The sequence below is a fragment of the Melospiza melodia genome, chromosome 6, assembly GCF_035770615.1.
Source record: "Melospiza melodia melodia isolate bMelMel2 chromosome 6, bMelMel2.pri, whole genome shotgun sequence".
In the NCBI taxonomy this organism is placed as follows: Eukaryota; Metazoa; Chordata; class Aves; order Passeriformes; family Passerellidae; genus Melospiza; species Melospiza melodia.
This window is the reverse complement of record NC_086199.1, coordinates 1,401,021-1,425,766: the sequence shown is the minus strand read 5'-3', so window position 1 is coordinate 1,425,766 and position 24,746 is coordinate 1,401,021. Positions and strand designations below refer to the sequence as shown.

Genomic DNA, 24,746 nt, shown 5'->3' with positions numbered 1-24,746 from the left:
GGAAGTTTGGGTTGGGAATATCCAGCCCAGACTTGTTACAGCCTCAGCAATCATTGGGATGAGCCTGGAGAGAATCTCATGGAGCTGGGAATGACATCAGAGTTGAGGAGTGGCACCAGAGCAGTTTCATTTTGACATTTGGGCAGCTTAAATGTGCCAGAAATCCCACATGGAGAATTCCCAGTGCCCACAGAGCAGGACTTGTATTATTTTAGGGGAAACAGGAAAAAATTCCACTTTTCCTGAAATATGGACACTTGTCCTCTGCCTATTTTCCATCTGTTTTCTCCCCTCCCAAAGCTCTGCAGCGTTTTGTTTTCCCTCTGTGCTGTCAGCTTGTATTTCCGTGTTCCTGCTCACGGCTGGAGCAGGAAAGGCTGGAGCAGCAGCTCTGGGATAAAGCACCGGGAGCTGCTTTTCCATGGGCACATGGAAAACCATTCCTGTCTCCTGGCACAGGGATGGGGGTGGCTCTGGAATAAAGGCTGGAGCTGGGAGGTGTGCCTGGGAAGGAATGGGTTTGATGAGTGCATGGATAATTTGGTAACCAGGGAAACCAGCAGCTGATGCATATCAGGCGGTGCTGGTGGCTCTGGAGGGAGATCTCCCAAGGAAACGCTCGGGAGGCTTTTTCTGGAGGATTATCAGGAATCCTTCCCGTTGCTGTGGAAGGAATGTTGGCCATGAAATCCCACCTGCAGGGCTGCCCCAGATCTGGGGACAGAGCAGGACATGGAGCTGCTGGAGTGATCCAGAGGAATCCACAGAGCTGCTCCAAATGCTGGAGCTGCCCTGGATCCAGGCTGGGAGAGCTGGGAATGTTCCCTGGAGAGGAGAAGGCTCCAGGCAGAGCTCAGAGCCCCTGGCAGGGCCTGAAGGGGCTCCAGGAGAGCTGCAGAGGGACTGGGGACAAGGGATGGAGGGACAGGAGCCAGGGAATGGCTCCCAGTGCCAGAGGGCAGGGATGGGTGGGAGACTGGGAATTGGGAATTGCTGGCTGGGCTGGGATTGCCAGAGCAGCTGTGGCTGCCCCTGGATCCCTGGCAGTGCCCAAGGCCAGGCTGGGCACTGGGGCACCCTGGGACAGTGGGAGGTGTCCCTGCCATGGCAGGGGTGTGATGATCCTTAAAATCCCTCCCCCCCTAAACCATTCCAGGATTCTGTGATCCCACAAACTCCTAAAGCTCTGGAGTTTGTTGCTTTTATATTTGAGGGGAAGAAATTCTGCTCCCAAAGCCTCCCCCAGCTGAGGTGTCTGGTGGGGAGAATTGGGACAAATTTGGATTTTCCTGCTGGGATGGGGGAACGACCTCTCAGGATCATTCTGGGATGTTTTAATCTCCATGCTGACGTTTCCATGGATAACATTTTCTCCTGCATTGAGCTCTCCTCCCTCCTCTGGCAGCAGGGAATGGTTTGGAAATCTCCAGGTGGATTTTGCTGCCCTTCACCTGAACACTTGGATGCTGCAGTGGAATTCATCAGGCTGGAAAGTCTTTATCCTGAAATATTTATATTCCCAACTAAGATTTATTCCCAAATACCTCTTTTAAAGGCTTCCCCTTTACTCCTCTCAAGGTTTTGGGCAGCTCAGCCACTTGATTTTTAATTTTGTTTTGGCTGTTTAAAATAAACTTCTAAAAACCCAAGAACCTTGAACTAGAAGAGCAGAAGTTGAAATAAATTCAAATATTTAATTTGGGTCAATATTTAAAAGTAATATTTAAAAGTAAATTGATACTATTTAAAAATAATTTTTTAAATCCTAATTTTTGCTGTCCCAATTAAATTATTCCATGCCAGATGTTTGTTCTAGTGCTGTCCTACAGGCCCCCAGCACAGATGTTAAATAAAACAAACTGAACCTAAATATTGAGTTTTCAAATAAATCTGGTTTTCCCAGAGGGGATAAAAATCCAAGGAATTTTAAAATCCTTTTCTAGGATGCAACAGCATCTCCATAGAACAATTTCTGTAGGGGTTTTCTCTTTTTCTGTATTATTTTTCTTCCTCAAATCCAGTTATATTAGAAATAAAAATTAAGTAATTTGAGATAGTTCCTGATTTCTTCACAGAAAAATCTCACTGCTGTTCTGTTTTCTCTTTTCCTGTATTATATTTCTTCCTCAAATCCAGTGATATTAGAATTAAAAATCAAATATTTCCAGAGAATTCTTAATTTCTTTTTACAGAGAAATCTTGGTGCCTCTTTCCTGAATTTTTCTCCTTATTTTTGATAATTCTTAATTTTTTTTACAGAAAAGTTCTGCTGCATGTGGAGACTCTTTCTTGAGTTTTCATATTAGGATATTAGACATGAAAAATTCCAAGTATTTCAAAATAAATCCTAATTTCTTTTTCCATAAAAACTTTGCTGCACTTGTCCGATTTTTTCTTATTTTCAAGTAGTTTTTCTCCTCCTCTTCCAGTGGAATAACCTCAACATAATTTTGATCAATATTACCAGATTTTAAAATAATTCCAGTGCCATTCTGGGTTGAATCCTGGATCCTCCTGCAGATTTCGTGATTCAAGGAGATAAAAATAACGAGTGGGATTTTTTTCCTTCCCCCCCTTCCCATATGCCTGTCAATCAAAATGATAAAGATATTTCTGACTCGCAGGCTTTAATGGTGTAATTAGGGCTAATTACATGTTCCAATGATTACACATATGAACGCTAATTACATAATTGCAGACAATTATGCTAATGAGGTAAATACATCGTTAAGGAGAAAGCGCTGGCAAAATCCAGGGGATTTGCGCCATGGCCAAAGAAAGTGGAATTACAACAAAAGAGAAATAATCCTGCAAGTTTGGGAAATCCAGGGGACATTCCCATGTGTGGAATTGGAATGGTTTGGGTTGGAATGGTGGTGTTGGGAAAAGCCTTCAACCTTTGAGGAATCCTGGAATGGTGTAGTGGGAGGAGCCTTTAACTTCTACAGAATCATGGGACGGTTTGGGTTGGAATGATGGTGTTGGAAAAGCCTTCAGCTGTTCAGGAATCATGGAACGGTGTAGTTGGGAAGAGTCTTTGAGGGCTATGGAATCTTGGAATGGTTCAGGTTGGAATGGTGCAGCTGGGAAGAGTCTTAGAGTGCTGTAGAATCATGGAATGGATGGGTTGGGTTCCCAACAACACAGTTCCATGAATGGATGGGCTGGAATGGTGAAACTGGGAAAAGCCTTTATGTGCTATGGAATCCTGGGATGATTTGGGTTGGAATGGTGTTGTTGGAAAGATCCATCTGCTGTGGAGTGGAAACCCAGGGAATCTGCACCAGAACCAAAGGAAGATGAATTAAGTAAAAGAGAAAAAATCCTTGAAGTCTGGAAAGTCCAGGAGCCATCCCCATGTAGGGAATTGGAACGGTGTAGCTGGGAAGAGCCTTTAAGTGCTATGGAATCTTGGAATGATTTAGGTTGGAATGGCGTGGTTGGGAATATTCCTTTAAAGGCAGTGGTATCATGGAATGGATGGATTGGGTTCCCAACAACACTATTCCATGAACGGATGGGCATGAATGGTGAAATTGAGAAAAGCCTTTAAGTGCAGGAGAATCCATGGAATGGATGGGTTGGGTTCCCAACGACGCCATTCCATGAATAGATGGGGTGGAATGGTGAAACTGGGAAAAGCCTTTAAGTGTCATGGAATCTTGGAATGTTTTGGGTTGGAATGGTTGTTGGAAAGATCCATCAGCTGTGGAGTGCTGTGGAAAAGAAATCCAGGGAATTTGCACCAGAACCAAAGGAAGATGAATTAAGTAAAAGAGAAAAAAAATCCTTGAAGTCTGGAAAGTCCAGGAGCCATCCCCATGGAGGGAATTGAAATGATTTGGATTGAAGTGGAGTAGTTGGGAAGTGCCTTGGAATGGCTCAGGTTGGAATGATGTAGCTGGGAAGAGCCTTTAAAGGCAGTGGAATCATGGAATGGATGGGTTGGGTTCCTAACAATGCCATTTCATGAATGGATGGGCTGGAATAGTGAAACTGGGAAAAGCCTTTAAGTGCTATGGAATCCTGGGATGATTTGGGTTGGAATGGTGTTGTTGGGAAGAGCAATCAGCTGTTGTGGAGTCTTGGAATGGTTTGAGCTGGAAGAACCTCAAATTCCCCCCAATGCTACCCCTGCCATGGCAGGGACACCTCCCACTGTCCCAGGGTGCCCCAGTGCCCAGCCTGGCCTTGGGCACTGCCAGGGATCCAGGGGCAGCCACAGCTGCTCTGGCAATTCCAGCCCAGCCAGGAATTCCCAATTCCCAATCTCCCATCCATCCCTGCCCTCTGGGAGCCATTCCCTGGCTCCTGTCCCTCCTGTCCCTCAGGCAGTTATGGTTTAGTGACTTCTCTCCTTTTCGCAGTGCTGTTTTACCCAGTTTTAAACATTCCCTGATTTTTAGCTCTCTTCCCTTCCCTTTGGAAATTCCCATTGTTGCTTCCCATTGTGCTGACTCCCTTAACCCTGCCTTTCCAAACCTTTAATCCCAGCCCTTAGTCCTGGTTTTATTCCTAGCTGCAAGCTGATCCAGGCCTTTTTAATTTTTTTTTCCTTTCCATCTCCTTGCAATTCTCCTGAAATGTGGGAAGCGTTCCCAGATTCCGTTCCTTGGCACTGGTGGGAGTTGTTGGAAGGTGTGCCAGGAGTGCTCCACAAGACATGAATGATGCTATTTGGGATTACTGGAGTTTGCAGAGTTTTTCTTCTCCTGGAATTGGAAATGAGCTGGAATCTCACCCAGTGGGTTGCCAACACCTTTCCAATTCCATTTCCCAGAACAAAGGAATTGCTGGGATCTTTTTAAGCCGTGTCAGGTTTGGGGAAGGAGAGATTTGATCCTTTTCCAGTGTTTTTTAACATTGTTTGAGGTGTTTTCCTGCCTGGAGGAGGCTTTGCCAGTTTAGCCTCAGGAAAAAAGGGAAAATCGCTGCTCACAGAGCAAAAACCATGGAATCATTGAGTCAAAATCTTTGGAATTTCCATCTTGACTGATTCCACATATTCCTTGTCCTGTCTCCAACACCTGGAGTGTGCAGGTAGGACATGCTCAGGCTGATATTTTGGAATTGCCTGATGAAAAATTTGCATCCAATGACTGGGATAAGGAGGTAAGGATGGAATATATATTGCCACCAAGGAATAATCTCCTTTTTGGAATGTGTTTAGATCCTGGAATTTTGTATCATCACATTTTTAATACTTTGTGACCACCAAGACCTCATCATTTGAAAGGAAAAAGGGATTTTTTAGAAAAAATCCCAAACAAATCACCCTTGTTCAGCCAGTTACTCTGATTCCTGATTTTCTAAGGATTTTTTATATGGAATATCTGATTTTTTAAGGAATCAGGGAGTTTTTTGCAGGATCTGTGACTGGTTCTCAGCAGCTGCTGCTCCTGCTTGGCCAAGCTGGGCTGCCAAATCCCTCTTATGGAGATTCCCACCCTTTTCCCATTTTTCTCTGCTCCCCCTCCCCAGTTCTCTCACTTTTCCAGCAAAATCAAATGTCAGCTCCTTTATTTGTCGCCACAGCTGAACCCAGTGGCAGCTCAGGCTCCCACTCCCATTTTGGGATCAGGAAGAGCATTGGGAGGAATTGGGATCCTGTGGGAGGAAAATATGGCACAGCTGATTGGAATGACTGGGACATTTAGGGTTTGGATCACTGGAAAGTTTAAGGTTTGGATCTCTGGGAGATTTACGGTTAGGCCGCTGGGAGATGAAATTTTGGATCTTTGCAATTTAGGGTTGGGATCACTGGGAGATTTAGGGTTTGAATCACTGGGAGATTTAAGGCTTGGATCACTGGGAGATTTAAGGCTTGGATCTTTGAGATTTAGGGTTTGAATCACTGGGAGATTTAAGTTTAGATCACTTGGAGATTGAATGTTTGGATCTTTGAGGTTTAGGGTTTGCATCACTGGGATATTTAAGGTTTGGATCTCTGGGAGATTTAGGGTTTGGATCACTGGAAAATTTAAGGTTTGGATCACTGAGAGATTTAGGGTTAGGTCACTGGGAGATTTAGGGTTTGGATCATTGATATTTAGGGTTTGGATTGTTGAGAGATTTAAGGTTTAGATCTTTGAGATTTAGAGTTTGGATCTCTAAACAATTTTGAGTTTGGATCTCTGGGAGATTTAGGGTTTGGATCTGTGGGAAATTTAAGGTTTGGATCATTGATATTTAGGGTTTGGATCACTGAGACATTTAAGGTTTGGATCCCTGGGAGATTTAGGGTTTGGATCATTGAAATTTATTGTTAGGATCACTGGGAAACTCACGGTTTGATTCATTGATATTTAGGGTTTGCATTACTGACAAATTTAGGGTTTGGATCATTGAGATTTGGGATTTAATTCAGAAAATTTCCTGGACATGAGGTTGGGGTTCATTTTCAGTCTCACCAGGATATTCTGACAATACCAACAAGCTCTGATGTGAACATAACCTGGGATGTATCAACTCCCAATATTTAGGGATTTTCCTGGAGTTTCTTTCTCTGCTGTTGGCACTGTCTGAAGGACAGCAGGATTTTTCTGGATTATTTTTATGGCATTTTAAAAATGGGAACAGGTTTAATCAAACAGGGTGATTTTGATCTGCAGAGAATTAATAACCTCACTGATGTTCCAGAGCATGACGATGGGAACAGATCCCTTAAACCCGGCCTGAGGGAGCTCCACAGAGCTGGATTTAGTCTGGTCTAGAAGGGTCTTCCCAAAAACCAACCTGTGGAACCTGCCTTGGAGGAGGGTGGGAAGGTTGTGTGGGCCTGATGGAGAAAAAAATCGGGGATGGGTGAAACTTTGGAGACTGAGCTTGGCATTGGTGAGGACCCACCTCACATGTTGCAGTCAGTTGGGATCATTCATGACAGGAAGGACATGGAGGGGCTGGAGCTGGGAAGGGAAGGGAACGGAGCTGGGCAGGGGCTGCAGAATCCCTGAGGAGCTGGGCAGGGGCTGCAGAATCCCTGAGGAGCTGGGCAGGGGCTGCAGAATCCCTGAGGGAGCTGGGCAGGGGCTGCAGAATCCCTGAGGAGCTGGGCAGGGGCTGCAGAATCCCTGAGGGGCTGGGCAGGGGCTGCAGAATCCCTGAGGAGCTGGGCAGGGGCTGCAGAATCCCTGAGGAGCTGGGCAGGGGCTGCAGAATCCCTGAGGAGCTGGGCAGGGGCTGCAGAATCCCTGAGGAGCTGGGCAGGGGCTGCAGAATCCCTGAGGAGCTGGGCAGGGGCTGCAGAATCCCTGAGGAGCTGGGCAGGGGCTGCAGAATCCCTGAGGAGCTGGGCAGGGCTCACCTGGAGCAAAGGAGGCTCAGGGGCCCTTGTGGCTCTGCACAGCTCCTGCCAGGAGGGCACAGCCGGGGGGTCGGGCTCTGCTCCAGGGAACAGGGACAGGAGCAGAGGGAACGGCCTCAGGCTGGGCCGGGGCAGCTCAGGGTGGGCACAGCAGGAATTTCCCCACGGAAAGGGGGCTCAGGCCTTGGCACTGCCCAGGGAGGGTTGCAGTGCCCATCCCTGGAGGTGGCACTGAGAGCTCTGGGCAGGGGACAAGGTGGGCATTGGGCACAGCTGGGACTCTGATCTTGGAGCTCTTTTCCAATCTCAGGGATTCTGTGAGGTTTAGATTGGATATTTGGGAAAATTTCTTACCTAAATTTGTTGTCCAGCCCTGGCACAGGTACAGGGTGGAGTCCCCAAGCCTGGAAGGATTTAAATCCATGTGGATGTGGCATATGGGGACATGGGGCACTTTGGCCTTGGCAGTGCCATGTTTGACTTCATGATCTTGGAGAACTTTCCCAACTTTCATGATTCTGTGAAATTATGAGGGACAGGAACCTCCTGAAAACCAATTGTGGGTTTTTGAAGAAGAGCTTGGTTGGTTTTGTTTTACCTTTTTGTTTGTTTGGAGTTTTTATTGTGTTCCTTTATTTATGACACTTCCCAGCCCCAAATCTTTGTGTCAGCCCCAAAATTCCTCCCTTAATGATTGTCACAAGTAATGGAGTCTAGATTTTTATTGCTGAAGGGTTAGAGAAATAACACTTCCTGGTGTGGAGCTCAATTGAGTTGTTGTCATCCCTGACAGCATTTTGGGAACGCTCTGTGAAGCTGCTTCCCTGTTTTTTACTCCTTCAGGGGGAATAAAATGAGTGCAGATGGGGAGAAGGAAAAGCAGAAACAACACCTGAAATTGTTGTTTTAAGAGGGAAAAAAAGTCTCAATTTGAGCTGCCTGGGTTTCACTATGGCTTTGTCACTTTGAACCACGATTCTGCTCCGAGGAGTGGATTTGAAGTGGAAAAAAATCAGTGTTAGGCATTTTCCCCCTCTCTGTTTAGACTGCAGTGTTCAAATTTAATGACACAAACACATTTCGATGCCTTTTTACTCTTGAGGGAAACAAATCCCTCTGGGAACCGGGAACTGCAGGCTCCTGGTTTCCCAGTCCTGCTTGGGGTGGGAGTGAGCAGCTCCAAAGATCTCCATCCTCCAAAGATCCCATTCCCAAAGGGGGTGAAGGCATCACCTCTGGGTTGGGGTAACAGCCTGGGGAAAACTGGGACCTAAGAGGTTGTTCAGAGAGACAAATTCCTGGGAAAACTTGGAATGCTCAATGATTTTTAGGGAAAAATTGGGATTTGCACCTTTGGACACTGAGGGCGGTGCATTGGTGGCAGTTGGGTGGTGGAAATGCTGAACCTGGGAATGGTTTAATGGAGCTGATCCTGGTGCTGAAGAGGAGATTTCCAGTCCCTGGGTCCATCCTGAAACTTCCAGCATTCCCAGAAATATCCTTTGGAAGTGCTGGCTCTGATTTGATGGAACAGAATGGGATGAAGAAGTTTTACATGAACATTTGGGGCTGAGCAAACAGGAAGTGATTCCTGATCCATTTTGTTACTTCCTTAACTTTGCCTTTTATATTGGAAATTGATCCATGATCGATTTCTGCTCCCCTCTGGATGTTTTAAATCTGTTGATGGTTATTCCCTTATTTTTCCTGGGATACTGTGCCATTGCTGAGCTTATCCCTCACTGTCCTGAAGTAATTTTTGTTATTTTAATGAGTTCTGGAGGTTTCTTTCAGACCTTTCCTTGGTATTCTACGTCTTCATCATCTACCTCTCAGAGAGGGCCCTTTCCCAGTTATACTGTCTCCCTAGTATTTTGGCTCCTGCTTGGTAACTCCTGCCCAGGATTCCTGGAATTGCCTCACCCTTGGATCCAATTCCCCTTTTCCCAGCTCTCCCAGTGCCCATCCTTCCTGGTTTTCAGCTCTTTCCTATGGAACAGCTCCTAAATCCTGTGGGTTTAATTAAACCCCAGCTTTTATATTTTTTTCCCCAAACATGTGAGGATTTGATCAATTCCTGAACCTGGATGGCACCAACAGCAACTTCTTCTATCCCCGGAAAAAAAAAAATAGTATTTAGACAGGTCCACAAGGGAAATAAGAGTCTGGATTTGGATTTTATGGAGTTCTCATCCCCAGGCTTGATGTTGTGCTGGTTTAGAAGCTCAAAATGACAAAATGTGTTGTATTTATTTGCCTTTAAAGAATTCCAGGGGATTCCCAGGCATTGAAGTTATGAGGATGTGTTCGTGATTCCAGGGCTGTGACATGGAATTGTAGCATTGGAAAGCCTCCATAGAAAGGAATCATTAGCAATTCCAATGGAGCTTTTTCTGCTTATTTCTGCCCTTAAATTATTTATTATTTATTAATCTTTAGTATGAAGGTGAATTTAAAAATATTAATTAAAGTTGCAGAATAAAATAAAAAAAACAAGGAGAATTTTTAAAAATATCCAAAATTTGGAGCTGTTCAGATAATTTCCTCAAATTCCTGGGGAAATTTAGGTACGTGTCAGTCCAGAATTCTCCACCAGGAAGATTCAAATAATCCCAAAAATACCGTCAGTGAAATTCCTGACCACAGCTCCCAGTTAATGCTGAAAAAGGCATTTTCCAGACACGCAGGATGGAAAATCCATCATTCTTCAGTGGGATATTGATAGAAAAAATGTTTATGGATTATTTAGGATTAAAGTGTTAATTTTTTGGAAGCAGGGACACTTCTGAAAGTCATAAGGAAAAACATTGGAATCAAAGTAATCCAAATTAATCAAAGATTAATTGCTGCAATTAATCATTGGCCAGGTTATTCCAAGGTTTTTTGGGAAAGAATTTGTGGGTACTTCCCTAAATCCTGCTCTTCCATTAAAAAAAGACTGATCAAACTGAGCAGGATAAAGGAATTTTATCACTTTATTATTTTTAACTATTTTTTACCTGAAGTTTTACTGATTTACCTAAGAATTAAATATTGTTTTCCTCAGGATCCACTCACTAAAATCCTTTTAAATTATTTAGCAATTCCTTAAAATACCTTTATTTTTTCCAGTAATATTTGGACTTTCAGCCTTGAAATGTAAGAAAGTTTCCTCTGCAATTCCAAAGCTGAATCCCAATTTTTTGGGATTTTGGATATCTGCCTGATTTTCCAGAGTTTGGATGTCTATGTGTAAAATCTGAATTCAAATATGAAGGAATGGATTTTTAAGTTGATTTTATTTAAATGATTTTATTTATTTTCGGAGGGATCCCCAGATTCCAGTTTCAGGATTACTCTGGAATCTTTGGGAATAAAGTGAATAAAACCCTGAAACTTTTCCATAGGAGTTGTAGCTTTGTGGGTTTGCTGCTGATTTTTTCCATAATTTTCCATCGTTTTCCTCTGCTGGAAAATAAAAGGAAATCTCCTTTTTGCAATGTGTTACAACAACCGAGCTGGAAAAGAGCAATTTCCTTGGGATCCTTGGCACGGAATCTGGATGCTCACGTCCTGCCTGTTCACAGCTCCTGTCACTGCTGGCTTTTCCTTGGATCAGGAAAAATTGTGTTTCCCTGGGAAAAAGGAAGAGTTGGGATGTGCAATCCCAAGGGCACGAGTTGGCCCATGAAGGCAATTTATCCTCTGGAAGTGGGAGAACATTCCCTTTGATCAGGGAATCACAGAATCCTGGAATGGTTTGGGTTGGAAGGGACCTTAAATCTCATCCCATTGCAGCCCCTATCCCATTCCACCTCCCACTGTCCCAGGGTGCCCCAGTGTCCAGCCTGGCCTTGGACACTTCCAGGGATGCAGGGGCAGCCACAGCTGCTCTGGGAATTCCAGCCCAGCCCCTCACCCTCCCAGCCAGGAATTCCTAATTCCCAATATCCAACCTAAATCTCCCCTTTTCCAGCTTAAATCCATTCCCTGTGATCTGTCCCTCCATCCCTTGTCCCCAGTTCCTCTCCAGCTCTCCTGGAGAGCGGGGGCTTGGAGCACCCTGGCATGGTGGAAGGCGTTCCCGGGTTGGAATTGGATTGGATTTAAGGTCCCTTCCCACCCAAACCATTCTGTGATTTTGTGATTACAAAAATAAGAAAACCATCAGAAAAAAAGTAAAAAAAGGAAATATTAATTCATTTCTCCTCCCAGATCCAGCACAGGCAGCCCCAAATCCCATGGATCAGAAATCCCTGGGAATGTTCAAGGCTTGGAGCAACCTGGGATAGTGGGAGGTGTCCCTGCCATGGCAGGGCCTGGAACAAGATCTATAAACTCCTCCAACCCAAACCATTTCATGATCCCATGAAATGCAGCTCCTCAGGGACTCTTGGATGAAATGTTTGTTCCATGAACTGTTGAGTTTCTTGGGAATTTCCTTGAATCATCCAAGGTGAAATCCTGGTACCATTCACACAGATCTTGTGGTTTGGTGCTGAATTTTAGACTCTGCCCATTTTCCAGACCTAAAGGTAATCCTGGGTTTTGGTGCTGAGGTTTAGACTCTGCCCATTTTCCAGACCTAAAGTTATTCCAGGTTTTGGAGCTGAGTTTTAGAGTGTGCCCATTTTCAAGACCTAAAGTTATCCTGGATTTCAATGCTGTGGTTTAGACTGTGCCCATTTTCCAGACCTGAAGTAATTCTGGATTTTGGTGCTGACTTTAAGACTGTGCCCATTTTCCAGACCAAAAGGTAATCCTGATTTTTGGTGCTTGCTCAGATCAGGTGGACCAAAACAGCAGGAAGTGCCTCTGACAGATTCCAAGATTCCAGTGTCTTCAACGAAACCCTGAGGATTTCCAACATCCAGAGACACCAGGGAGGCCGCTACTACTGCAAGGCTGAGAACGGCCTGGGCTCCCCGGCCATCAAATCCATCCGAGTGGACGTGTACTGTGAGTAAATCCTTGGAATTCTGCCTTTGCTCCTTTAGGAATGCCTTAAAATATCTGTTGTTCCCAAGAAACATTCAGCTCCTCGGGAATCCCAGTTTTAATGGTGGATGCCGTGGGTTCGTGGAGTTTTTATGGTCGGAAGAATGTGGAGGGTTGGGATTGCAGGGAAAAATGTGAGAGTTTGGGATTGTGGTGAGGGGTGTGAAGGACTGGGATTGCAAGGGAAATGTGAAGGATTGGGATGGCAGGAAAAAATGTGAAGGATTGGGATTGTGGTGAAAAATGTGATGGATTTGGACTGCAAGGAAAACATGAAGGATTGGATTGGAGTGAAAAATGTGAAGGACTGGAATTGTGGTGAAGGATGAGAAGGATTGGGATTGGAGTGAAAAATGTGAAGGATTGGAATTGTAGTGAAAAATGTGAAGGGTTGGGATTGCAGGGGAAACGTGGATGTTTTGGATTGTGGTGAGGGATGTGAAAGACTGGAATTGCAGGGAAAACTGTGAGGGATTGGGATGGCAGGAAAAAACGTGAGGGATTTGGATTGGAGTGAAAATATGAAGGTTGGGATTGTGGTGAAAAATGTGAAGGATTGGGATTGCAAGGGAAATGTGAAGGGTTGGGATTGGAATGAAAAATGTGATGGATTTGGATTGGAGTGAAAAATGTGATGGATTTGGATTGGAGTGAAAATGTGAAGGATTGGGATTGTAGTGAAGGATGTGAAGGATTGGGATTGTGGTGAAAAATGTGAACGATTTGGATTGTGGTGAAGAATGTGAAGGGCTGGGGTTACAGTGAAAATGTAAAGGATGTGGGTTGCAGGGAAAAGTCTGAAGGATGTGGATTGCAAGGAAAAAATGTAAAGGATTTGGATTGCAGGGAAAAATGTGAAGGGTTTGGATTGTGGTGAAAAATAATAAATATTTGAATTTCAGTGAAAATGTGAAGGATTGGGTTGCAGGAAAAAATTGGAAAGATTGGGATTGTGGTGAGGAATACAAAGGATTTGGATTGCTTTAGGCTCTGGAAGGGGCTCCAGGGTCTCCTCAGAGCCTTCTCTTCTCCAGGTGAATGTTCCCAGCCCTGCCAGCAGAGCTGCTCCAGCCCTTGGATCATCCTGGAGCCTCCTCTGGACTCCAGACTGTGAAATTTGCTTTGGGTTCACTCCTAGAACCCCAGAATGGTTTGGGTTGGAAAGGACCTTAAATCCCACCCATTCCAGACCCTTCCATGGGCAGGGACACCTCCCACTGTCCCAGGGTGCCCCAGTGCCCAGCCTGGCCTTGGGCACTGCCAGGGATCCAGGGGCAGCCACAGCTGCTCTGGCAATCCCAGCCCAGCCAGGAACTCCCAATTCCCAATCTCCCACCCATCCCTGCCCTCTGGCACTGGGAGCCATTCCCTGGCTCCTGTCCCTCCATCCCTTGTCCCCAGTCCCTCTGCAGCTCTCCTGGAGCCCCTTCAGGCCCTGCCAGGGGCTCTGAGCTCTCCCTGGAGCCTTCTCCATGTGAATAATCCCAATTCTCCCAAGCTTTCATCATAGGATAAGTGCTGAAACCCTTGGATCATCTCCACCACCCGCTCTGCACTCCCTTGTTTATTATAAATGAAGAAATAATAAACTATTTTTTTTCTCTATTCAAATACATTTATTTCCCTTTTAGACCATTTAAAATCCAGAATAGGGCATGGAGAGAGCAGTGGGGTCTCACCAGGAGCCCCTCCTCATTATTTACACTCAATTAATTCCGAATTTCTCTTTTAACAGGGATTTATTTAAACCTTTTATGGAGCCTCTGGAAAAAATTTCTCTAAGTAGAGATGGATGTGCTCTAAAACCAGACTTTCCTAACCCAGTTTGTTGTTCATTAATTCCACAAAATTAAGTTTCTGTCATTTAAGAAGTGGAGGAACGAGCATTAATTAGGTTTGGGATTATGAAACCAATAATTACTGACTTAAGATGTTAATACTCCCAATTTGTAACAATTATTCCACGTCGAGCACGTCAGGTGGCCTTTGGCATCAACGCCTGTTTTTCCTGGCTTGGGAAATCCATTTTTCCTGCTTTGTTTGTGGAAAAATGATGCAGGTACAGAGGGGATTAATCACCCAAAATTACTGTTAGAAAACCTCAGTTCCTGCAGTGTCAGAGTGGGATTCAATCTTGTTTATTCCACATTTTTCTGGTGGGTGCTCCTGGTCCAGCTGGATTTTCCAGCACAGTGGGGATCCAAAGTGAACTCTGGAACAGCCTGAGGGAAATGGGATTAAAAATGCTTTCAATGACTCCATGTCTTGATTCGAGTGTGCTTGATTTAATGATAATCATCTGGAATTTTTTAATCAGCTCTGATTGCATTTTTCCACGGAATTTCATCTTGGAATTGACCACACCACAGGTTTAGTTTGACCTCTTTTATCTCACAGCTCTGACTGCTTTTTAGAGTTGATTTTTCCTTTGCTGCTCTATTAAAAATCAATTTAAAGACTTTTTTTCCCTAAAAACCATCTGATCATGGAGGTTTGAGGAATCCTCTCTCTGCCCAAGTTTTTCTGTTCAGCTGCTTCATTTTCTAAAAAAAAAAATCAGTCTGGTTCTTCCCCAAACTGAACTGGGTTTCCTTCCATTTCCAGCTATTTTTATTTCTTATATTTATATTCCCTGGAGCCAAAAGAGCTCTTCTGTACTGATTTTCCTCATGTGGTGCTTACAGCCAATAATAATCTATATATAATACATATAATTTCTTTATCATTAATTTTATTTTCATTTAAAATTTAATTTTAAATGAAATTATTTAATTTAAAAAAATGTAAACTTATTTTTTATTTTTAAAATTTTGCTTTAATTTTTTTATTTTTAAAATTTTGTTCAAAATTATAATTATTAAATGTTTTCTTTGGAGAAATTCAATGTTTTGTGCTTGCAACATCTTGTCAAGCAAACTCAGATCCTGAGCTAATTTTCCAGTGTGGAAGAGTTTCCTGTTGGACTTTCCTTTGCCCTTTAATTAATTATTTTTACTTGCCCTTTAATTAATACATTTTTGTTGCCCTTTAATTATTTAATGTTGCTTAAAAACACAAGACCAGGCTAAGATCCTGTACTCGAATCACTGATTCTGAGTGTGGGAGTCAATGAAATCCTTCCTGCACAGTAATCCCAGAAATTCCCATTATTCCAGACTTTTCCAATGTTTCAGGCCATGCCTGGGGCAGTTTCAGGCCATTCCCCAGTGCTGAGAATTCCTGGATGTGCCTCGTTCTGTGGGAGTTTCTGACTCCTGGTGAGTGGGAGAATCCATTGATTGGGAGAATCCATTGACTGGGAAAATCCATTGATTGGGAAAATCCACTGATCCTTTTCCATGGGTGCATATGCCCAAAGAATCATGGAACGGTTTGGGTTGGAATGAGACTTAAATCCCACCCAGTGCCACCCCTGCCATGGCAGGGACACCTCCCACTGTCCCAGGGTGCCCCAGTGCCCAGCCTGGCCTTGGGCACTGCCAGGGATCCAGGGGCAGCCACAGCTGCTCTGGCAATCCCAGCCCAGCCAGGAATTCCCAATTCCCAATCTCCCACCCATCCCTGCCCTCTGGCACTGGGAGCCATTCCCTGGCTCCTGTCCCTCCATCCCTTGTCCCCAGTCCCTCTGCAGCTCTCCTGGAGCCCCTTCAGGCCCTGCCAGGGGCTCTGAGCTCTGCCTGGAGCCTTCTCCTCTCCAGGGGAACATTCCCAGTTTTCCCAGCCTGACTCCAGAGCAGCTCCAGCCCTTGGAGCAGCTCCGTGGGTTCCTCTGGATCTCTCCAGCATCTCCACATCCTCCTGCTGTTGGATCCAGGGTTGGAGCAGCTCTGCAGGGGGACTCTCACCTGAGCGGGGCAGAGGGGCAGAATCCCATGGTGAGGGATCAGCCCAGGGCACAATTCCAGGTCATGTCCAGCCTCTGATCCTCCAACATTCCCAATCCTTCTCCTCAGGGCTCTTCCCATCCCTATGGAGGTCGAGCATTGTCCTGGATGATGTTGTTTGTTCTGCCTGCTCCCTGGTGATTCCAGTGCTCATCCAGCCTGAGAAACCATGGGAATTGGTTTTGTTTGGTGTCCTTGGAGCAGGGAAACCCTCCTGGAGTGCTGCTCCCCGCCGTGCCATCCCCCTGGTGTCACCAGGCCATGCTCATATTTCCAACCAGGTGTATTTATAACCTCATTAAAAGAGGGGCGAAAACATTTTCTCCAGAAAATCCCATCCCCGAGAGCTCATTATATTTTTCCTTTTGGAATTCTGTTGTAGCCTGAACCCTCGGGAAAGCATCAGAGGCTGGAGCTGTGTGGGGATTGTTGACACTGAAGTCATTTGCTTTGTCCTTTTGTGTTGGAGTGTGTTAACAGGCTCCTGGCAGGGCTCTGATCCTCCCGAAATTCCATTGGAAATCGATGGCAGCTCCTCAGGGGGCTCCCAGGGTCACGCTCTCCATCGTGGGAACAGGGAGGGAACATTTGCTTCCTTCCAGCAGCTGGAAATGCTGCTTGTTCTCAGTGCCGGGGCTGTTCTGCACATGCAGCACTGCAGATGCAGAATAAATCTCTTTGAAAGGCTTGGAGAGGGGAAAATAGCTCACAGGGAGCTGGGAATAACTTGATTCCCATCCTTCCAGCTTGGTTAGAGCTGTTGCGTGTCCACACTGGACACGTGAAGGGTTGGAGAGCGGGAGAGCTCGTTTTCCTTTCTGTAGGATGCAAGAAATAGAGAAATTAATTGGATTTTTGGGGTTTATATCCCACACAAAGCATTTCAAAGCTGCCTTGATGGAGAAACCGTGACTGCTTCATCCCTGGAAGTGTTCCAGGCCAGGTTGGATCGAATTTGGACCACCCTGGCATAGCAGAAGGGGTCCCTGCCCATGCCAGGGGTGGCGCTGGATGGGCTTTATGTTCCTTCCTTCTAACCTAAACCATTCTGGAATTCTGTGAATTTTTGAGAATAATTCTTATGAGGAGCATCTGAGGGAGCTGGGAAGGGTCTGGAGCACCAGAAGAGGCTGAGGGAGCTGGGCAGGGGCTGCAAAATCCCTGAGGAGCTGGGCAGGGGCTGCAGAATCCCTGAGGGAGCTGGGCAGGGGCTGCAGAATCCCTGAGGAGCTGGGCAGGGGCTGCAGAATCCCTGAGGAGCTGGGCAGGGGCTGCAGAATCCCTGAGGAGCTGGGCAGGGCTCACCTGGAGCAAGGGAGGCTCAGGGGCCCTTGTGGCTCTGCACAGCTCCTGCCAGGAGGGCACAGCTGGCGGAGGTTGGGTTCCCATTTTCCATGTAAACACCTCCAGGATCAGAGGAAATGACCTCAAGTGTCACCCAGGGAGGCCCAGGTTAGATACTGGGAAAATTCCTTGATGGAAAGGGTTCCTCAGCCCTGGCACAGCTGGGAGGGAGGGTTGCAGTGCCCATCCCTGGAGGTGTCCCCTGGAGGTGGCACTGAGAGCTCTGGGCCGGGGACAAGATGGGCATCGGGCACAGCCTGGACTCAATGATCCTAAATTCTTTTCCAACCTCAATGATTCAAGTGGGGAAACCAGCTTGGAAAACAGAGGACTTCTACATTTAAGGATAGTTGAGGAGCTGAATAACTCCCAGAGGGAAAATAACATGGAAACAGCAGGGCTTTCACATTTGGGGACAACTCAGGAGCTGAACAGCTCCAGCTCAGCGATGCGTCACCGCTGTCTCCGCTCTGCCCGCCGGGATGAAGCCGCTCCCATCCCTTCCCCAGATGTGTTTTATTCTTATCCCGCCTGCTCCCAACATCTGAAGACAAAGGCAGCTAATTAACAAATGAAGTCAGCAAACTGCAGGCCCAGCAGCTGGGAGGAGATGATCCAGCAAATCCAGCCTGGATCCTGCCAAGCCGCTCCTCTTTGTGACGCTCCCGGAGCTCAGGGCAGGAGGGGATCGTGATCCCAGTTTCCCTCTCCCAGGCAGCTTTTGGAATTCCGCACAAGGAGGATTTGAACAGCGTCTGCCACACTTCTGTGCACCTCCACTCCGGCACGATGATGCAATTCCCAGGGAGTTTGGATTAGCCCCGTTTTGATCAGCTTAGGTTGAGTTTTCCATTTGTTCAAGAGCTCAGGGGTGTGCGAGGGGAATTCTTCCAATCCGGTGTTTGCTGTGCCTGGCCCATCTGGGTTTTGGGGAGTGTTTGGTTCAATTCAGAGTTTAAAGACTGAGAAATTGAACCTGATGGTGGCACAAACCTCTGTGGGAAACATCTTTCCCTAATTATTTTCAGGTTGATTAAGAGACTTTAACTGCATAGCAGCACCCATGACTTCAGCTTGATTTAAAGATTGATTCATCTGGTGACTCCTCATAATTTCATCAACCCAAACAGAATATTTTGGGATACTTTTTCCTTTTCTTGTAAAACAGTGAAGAGATTCATCTTGTGGAGCTTCCCAATGTTAAATCTTTATAGGTTTGTTTTTGCGTGGTATTTGAAATTATAGTGTCTGGAATGGTTTGGGATGGAAGGGACCTTAAATCCCATCCCATCCCACTCCTGCCATGGCAGGGACACTTCCACTGTCCCAGGCTGCTCCAAGTCTCCTCCAGCCTGGCCTTGGGCACTGCCAGGGATCCAGGGTCTTCTCTGGGTGACTGTTCCAAGCTCTTCCCTTCTCTCCCTGCTTTCTAAGCCCCTGGATATTCCCATGATGCTGGGAAAGAATCACCACCCCCAGCCACCCCCAGAGTTAAAAAGAGGGGTTTTAAATTCTGTTTAGAAAATTGAAAAGCAATTAGTGCTGATTCAATCAGAATTGAAGTTGGAATTCTGGAGAACTTCCATGAGCACCGGGATCAGGTGATTTTAAACTACCTGGCTAAAGGCAGGGAATTTTGGAGTTTGCCTGCAATATCCCTGCAGAATCCTTTGTCCCAACACCATATTTTCCCTGCTTTTTCTCTTTTCCAGCCCTCACATGGCCTGAGCGAAGCCCAGCCTTATGTAACCACCCAGTCACACATTCCCAACACTGGGAATGTTCAGGGAAATCTCCCAAAAATTGGGAGCATACTTCACTCTCCTGGTAGTGCTTCTGCTTTGGCTTTGCTGCAGCTGTCCGGATCTTTCCAGCACTGCTGTTGGAAAAAAAAAAATTCCATCAGGTTCTGCAGTGGGAATTTTCCATTAATTGACCATTATGAAATGCTTTGGCAAAGGCTTTGCTGCAGTTCCATTCCCAACTTGGATTTCTTGGAGGTTTCCTTATATTCCTGTCAAAATCCATCCCTTGCCATAGTTCAGTGCTTGCTTGGAAGGGATTAGCTGGAGAGGGACTGGGGACAAGGGATGGAGGGACAGGAGCCAGGGAATGGCTGCCAGTGCCAGAGGGCAGGGATGGGTGGGAGATTGGGAATGGGGAATTCCTGGCCGGGCTGGGATTGCCAGAGCAGCTGTGGCTGCCCCTGGATCCCTGGCAGTGCCCAAGGCCAGGTTGGACACTGGGGCTTGGAGCCATCTGGAATAGTGGGAGGTGTCCCTGCCCATGGGAGGGGCAGGAATGGGTTGGGATTTAAGATCCCTTCCAATGGAAACTATTCCCTGTTTCCATGATCCAGCATGGACCTGTTCCAAGAGAGCAGATTGGACAAGCTGGTGATGACGTCACAGCTCCTGGAATCATGGGGTGATTTGGAATCACTTACCTAAAATGACCTCTTGTCCCAAGCCCCTGCTCAAACCAGGGCCACCTTCAAGGTCAGATTCCTCAGGTCTCTGTCCAGCCAAGCTTTGGATGCCTCCAAGTATCCCATGGCTTCTGGACACTTGGCCAATTGCACAGGGAATTTGTTTTCCCTATATCCAGGAGAAATTTCTCTTGGTGCAACCTGGACCTCATGGTCCTTTCCTCTGCACTTCCAAGAGTTTTTCGCCTTCTCTAGAACTTTCTGGAAGCAAGCTGAAGACAGAAATTCCATCTGCTCTTCATCCCAGCTTCTCCTTTGTCTTCATCTTCCCAAGGAGTCCCTGATTGGTTTTTAAAGGCAGGATTGGATTTTCCCGTCATCCAACCATCTCCAGGTTGGCCAAACCCTCAGGATCTGGTTGGCCTCCAGTCACCTTGGGGGCCTTCTCTGCATTGTCCCAGTTTATCCATGTCTGGAGCTGGAAGGGCGCTCAGGAATTTTTCTCACAGAGATGGGTTGGACGAGAAGGAATTTTTCCCTGGAAAGAGCTCTCTTGCAGCCAGGAATGGACATGGTTTCACTCCTGGTTCCAGGTATTAAGGGATTTCCTCTGCCTTGTCTTGAGTAACTCCATGAAAAAGAAGCTGAGCACAGATTTGGACCTCTCAGCTCTTTTATCCAAGGATTCACCCTCATCCAAGGGTCAGAGATTGGAAGAGCATCCCTGGACTCGGTGATGGAGCTTGTGGCTCCTTGTTTGCCATCCAGGAATGTGCTTTAATAGGGATAACCTGGGAATTCATGTGGGAAACGTTCTGTTCTCCATCACAACTCAGGAGTTCGACCCTAAAAATTGCAGCAAGTTGATTTTCTCCTTTTTACTTTCAACCTCATGAGGAGAAACCAGAATTTCTGAGCACTCTCAACCCTTTTCAAGCACTGCCGTGATTTCAAATAACCTTTTGAACAAAACTGAAATCTCATTAGGAAATGCCATCCTAATTTGGAGCAGCAGATCCATAATTTTCTTCTGTGATCTTAAATTAAATGTTTTGGAAGGGGGGGATGAAGGTAACATTTATTAAAAACCTGTGCCCCATTATGAGGTATTATTGCTGGAATTGTTGGGAATTTTGGAAGAGTTTTGTTTCCAATTAATCAAGAGACTCTCCAGCTTCGGTCTTCTTATGCAAATAGAAATGGAGCAGCTCAAGATGAACTTTTAGTCTTAAGATGGATTTTTTAGGCTTGGCCGTTTTTTCTGGAAATTGCTTTTCAACATGGAATTTTCATGTGTTTTAATCTATTTATTTTATTAACAATATTCTTCCTTAAGAATTCCGTGGTTTGTCAAGCTTTGGAAGAGGCTGCTCAGGGAAGGGATGGAGTCAGCACCACTGGAAATGTTCAGACAGTTGTGGAGGTGGCTCTTGAGTCCGTGGTTTAGTGGTGAACATGGTGGTGGTTGATGGTTGAATTTGGTGATCTCAGGGGGCTTTTCCAACCTCAATGATTCCAGGATTCTCCACCTTAGCAGAGGGCTTTGAGGGTGCCTTTGACTGGTTCCTTTTGGTCACGTGAAGATTTGAGAACCTTGTTCTCCATTTCATAGACATTTGACCTCAAATAAACCTGATGGACCAACATTTTGATAATTACTCACACCACACTTTGCAAAAATAGGGTTACATTTAGGATAAAGGAATAATTAACCCCTACCCAAAGGGTTTTAAGGAATTTTAAGGAGCAAGCAGTCCTGGGAGGTTCTGGAATGGCTGCAGCCAAGGCTGAGCTGCACATGGAATGTTGTGTTCCTGTCTGCTTGGAGGGTGCACGTGGAATGCTGAGTCCAGGATTCCAGCACACAAACAAGCATGGAATTATTGGAGAGGAGATCACAGAGATGCTCCAATGGCTGGAGCCCCTCTGGAGTCAGGCTGGGAGAGCTGGGAATGTTCCCCTGGAAAGGAGAAGGATGCAGGGAGAGCTGAGGGTACCTAAAGGGGCTCCAGGAGAGCTGGAGAGGAACTGAGGACAAGGGATGGAGGGAAAGGAGCCAGGGAATGGCTCCCAGTGCCAGAGGGCAGGGATGGGTGGGAGATTGGGAACTGGGAATTCCTGGCTGGGCTGGAATTGCCAGAGCAGCTGTGGCTGCCCCTGGATCCCTGGAAATGTCCAAGGCCAGGTTGGACATCGGGGCTTGGAGCAGCCTGGGACAGTGGGAGGTGTCCCTGCCATGGCCGGGATGGGATGGGATGGACTTCAAAGTTCTTCCCACTGAAACTGTTGGTGTCCAGGAATGGGAGGACAGCAGAAGGGGGAATAACTTCCCACTGGGAGGGAGCCAGGACTGATGGGATATTAGGAAGGAATTCCTGGCTGTGACAGTGGCCATTTGGAAGTTGTGTGTTTTTAACCAGTACTTAGCAAAATAATCCCTTGCTTTCCTTGTTTTTCCTTGTTTAATTTCTTTCCTTCCTCAACAAAAATTGTCCCTCCAGACAAAGATCAGAAAAACCCCAGACCAGGAATCTTTTTTTTTCCTGGTGGGATAAAGCCCAAATTAATTACTTTGATATCCTCATATTCCAAGGGCTATTGTGTTTTTATTCCTTGTGGAAGCCAATTCCTCGTTGCGGGCATCTCATTTTCTTGGAGCTGCTGCAGTGGGAGTAATTATCCGATATCTGTATTTTAATCAAGAGAAATGTGTTCCAAAGCCCGGGATGAATTTACCTGCTGGAAGTTAAATGCCTGTAACTAAAAGCAGGGAATCTGCATTAAATTGCTGCCTTAAATTGCAGCTTTAAAAGCAAACAGCTGCGTGCACATGATCCATGGACTCCTGGATCCTGCCATTTGGATGCAAATCAGGCTGTCTATTTATTGCCAAAGCTTTATAATTTTGTGGAAAAGAGTTAGAAGAAACAAGGAGTAAAGCTGCGAACCAGACGAAACCGCGGTAATCATCGCACTATAATAGAAATATGATTGACATTTGCATGAGATTGGCTGCGTTGTTCTGCCTAAAAATGTGAGTTTTGAAGGAAATCCAGTTGGGGAGAAGGAAATAAATCCTAAACCCGACTTTTGCTGTGAAATTCCTAAAATCTGGGGCTTTTCGTGCTGTTTTGTCTCTGTTTTACCCATGACTAGTTATGAGGTGTCGCGGGAAATTCCTGACTCCACGCTGTCGTTGAGTTGACTAAAGCCTGGCTTAAACTTGCTTTTCCCTGCCTGTTTTCTTCCCAGATTTGGATGATCCCATAGTCACGGTCCACCAGAGCATCGGGGAAGCCAAGGAGCAGTTTTATTATGAGAAGACCGTGTTCCTCAGGTGCGTGGCCAACTCCAACCCGCCCGTGCGCTACAGCTGGCGCCGCGGCCAGGAGGTGCTGCTGCAGGGCTCCGACAAGGGAGTGGAGATCTACGAGCCCTTCTTTACCCAGGTAGGACTAAAAAACGGGAATTTTTTTTTCCCCATCTTGAGGCTTTGTAATGGGATCTGCCCACTGGGTTTGTAGGGTGGGGACTGGGGATGGCCTCCAGATGGTGATGCCCCACCCAAATGCTCCTGGGTGTTGTTAATAGATTTGCTGGCATAAAATGTATTTAGATTTTGTAAAAATATGAATTATTAAATGATGGGGGAGTGATATCGACAGGAGGCCTTTTAAAGGGATTTTTATTGGATCCTGCAAGCCCAAACTTCTGGTTCCCATTTCCTCATCCATCCTGATCCAACTCAGTGATTCCATGCTCAGCCTAAATTACAGTCTTAAAAATCTCTTCAGGCAGATTAAATTTTAGGAAAATTTTTTTTATGGAAGAGGTACAGGCTGTCCAGGAGAGGGGTGGAGTCTCCATCCCTGGAAGTATTCAAAAATCAAGTGTGGATGTGGCACTTGAGGACATGGATTCATGGAGAACATGGCAGTGGTTGTTGGTTGGAGTTAATGATCTTGGAGGGCTTTTCCAACCTTAAAAATTCCATGATTCCCGACTCTATGGGAGCTCCCCATGTCGGTTTTTATACTCCCTTTTTTCTGCCTCTTTTATCTTTAAGTATAAGGTTTCATTTGACAATTCCCCCACTTAAAAATGAGGTGTCAAAAAAGGCAATAAAACCTTTTCCAAAGTGCTCCTGCTCCCATTCCCAGCCCCAAAGGAATCCTGGCTCTGTCAGATAAGCTGAGATTAATTTATCATGCACACATTTGCACCGAGGCAGGATGAAAAAAGGTGGCAAATCCCATTGTCTGTGACCAAAAGTGTGGGATGGTGTTTGAAGAAAAAAAAATAAAAAGAAAAAGGGGAAAAAAGAGGGGGAAAATTGGTTTGGAAAATCTGAAGGAATAACAAGGAAAGACAGAGGTGAAAACTGCTTGGTAATTTGGTGTTCAGAGCAGAAAGCAACTGCGACTTTCATAAATAATTTTCAGTTAATGATTTGAGAGCACCTTCATTTGTGGCTTTTTATTGTACTTGACAGCTTTATATTGCTCCAACAGCTCCGTGTTTTCCGGAGATATGTGGAGCCCGGAACCTTGCAGAGATGGGAATTAAATCACAGAGCCAAGTTATTGGTGTCCTAAATGTAATAAGATTATATTTAATTTAACATGAACGGACTCAGTTTAGCAAATCTGGGGTTTTGCTTGGACTCGAGTGTAAACTGGAGTTTAGAAATGTTTTAATTAAAAAGGGAAAGTGGATTTTTTTATTTTATATTTCGTAATGGAAATGCTGAGAATTGCCTTCCCTAAAATCTAAGGATTCATCTACTAAAATGTGCCACATTAAATTAGGT

General features: G+C 45.6%; 1 protein-coding gene across 2 annotated transcripts in view; it reads left to right on the top strand.

Annotated features, from left to right (window-relative positions):
* The window catches only part of MDGA2 (MAM domain containing glycosylphosphatidylinositol anchor 2), a 203,449-nt gene that overhangs the window by 67,054 nt on the left and 111,649 nt on the right, over positions 1 to 24,746 (top strand). Inside the window, exons 3-4 of one of the 2 annotated variants that reach the window (XM_063159579.1) lie at positions 12,067 to 12,241; positions 23,189 to 23,385. In XM_063159579.1, the coding sequence (XP_063015649.1) occupies positions 12,067 to 12,241; positions 23,189 to 23,385 (372 nt within the window). The remainder of the gene's footprint in view (positions 1 to 12,066; positions 12,242 to 23,188; positions 23,386 to 24,746) is intronic. The other variant, XM_063159580.1, reaches the window with a different exon arrangement.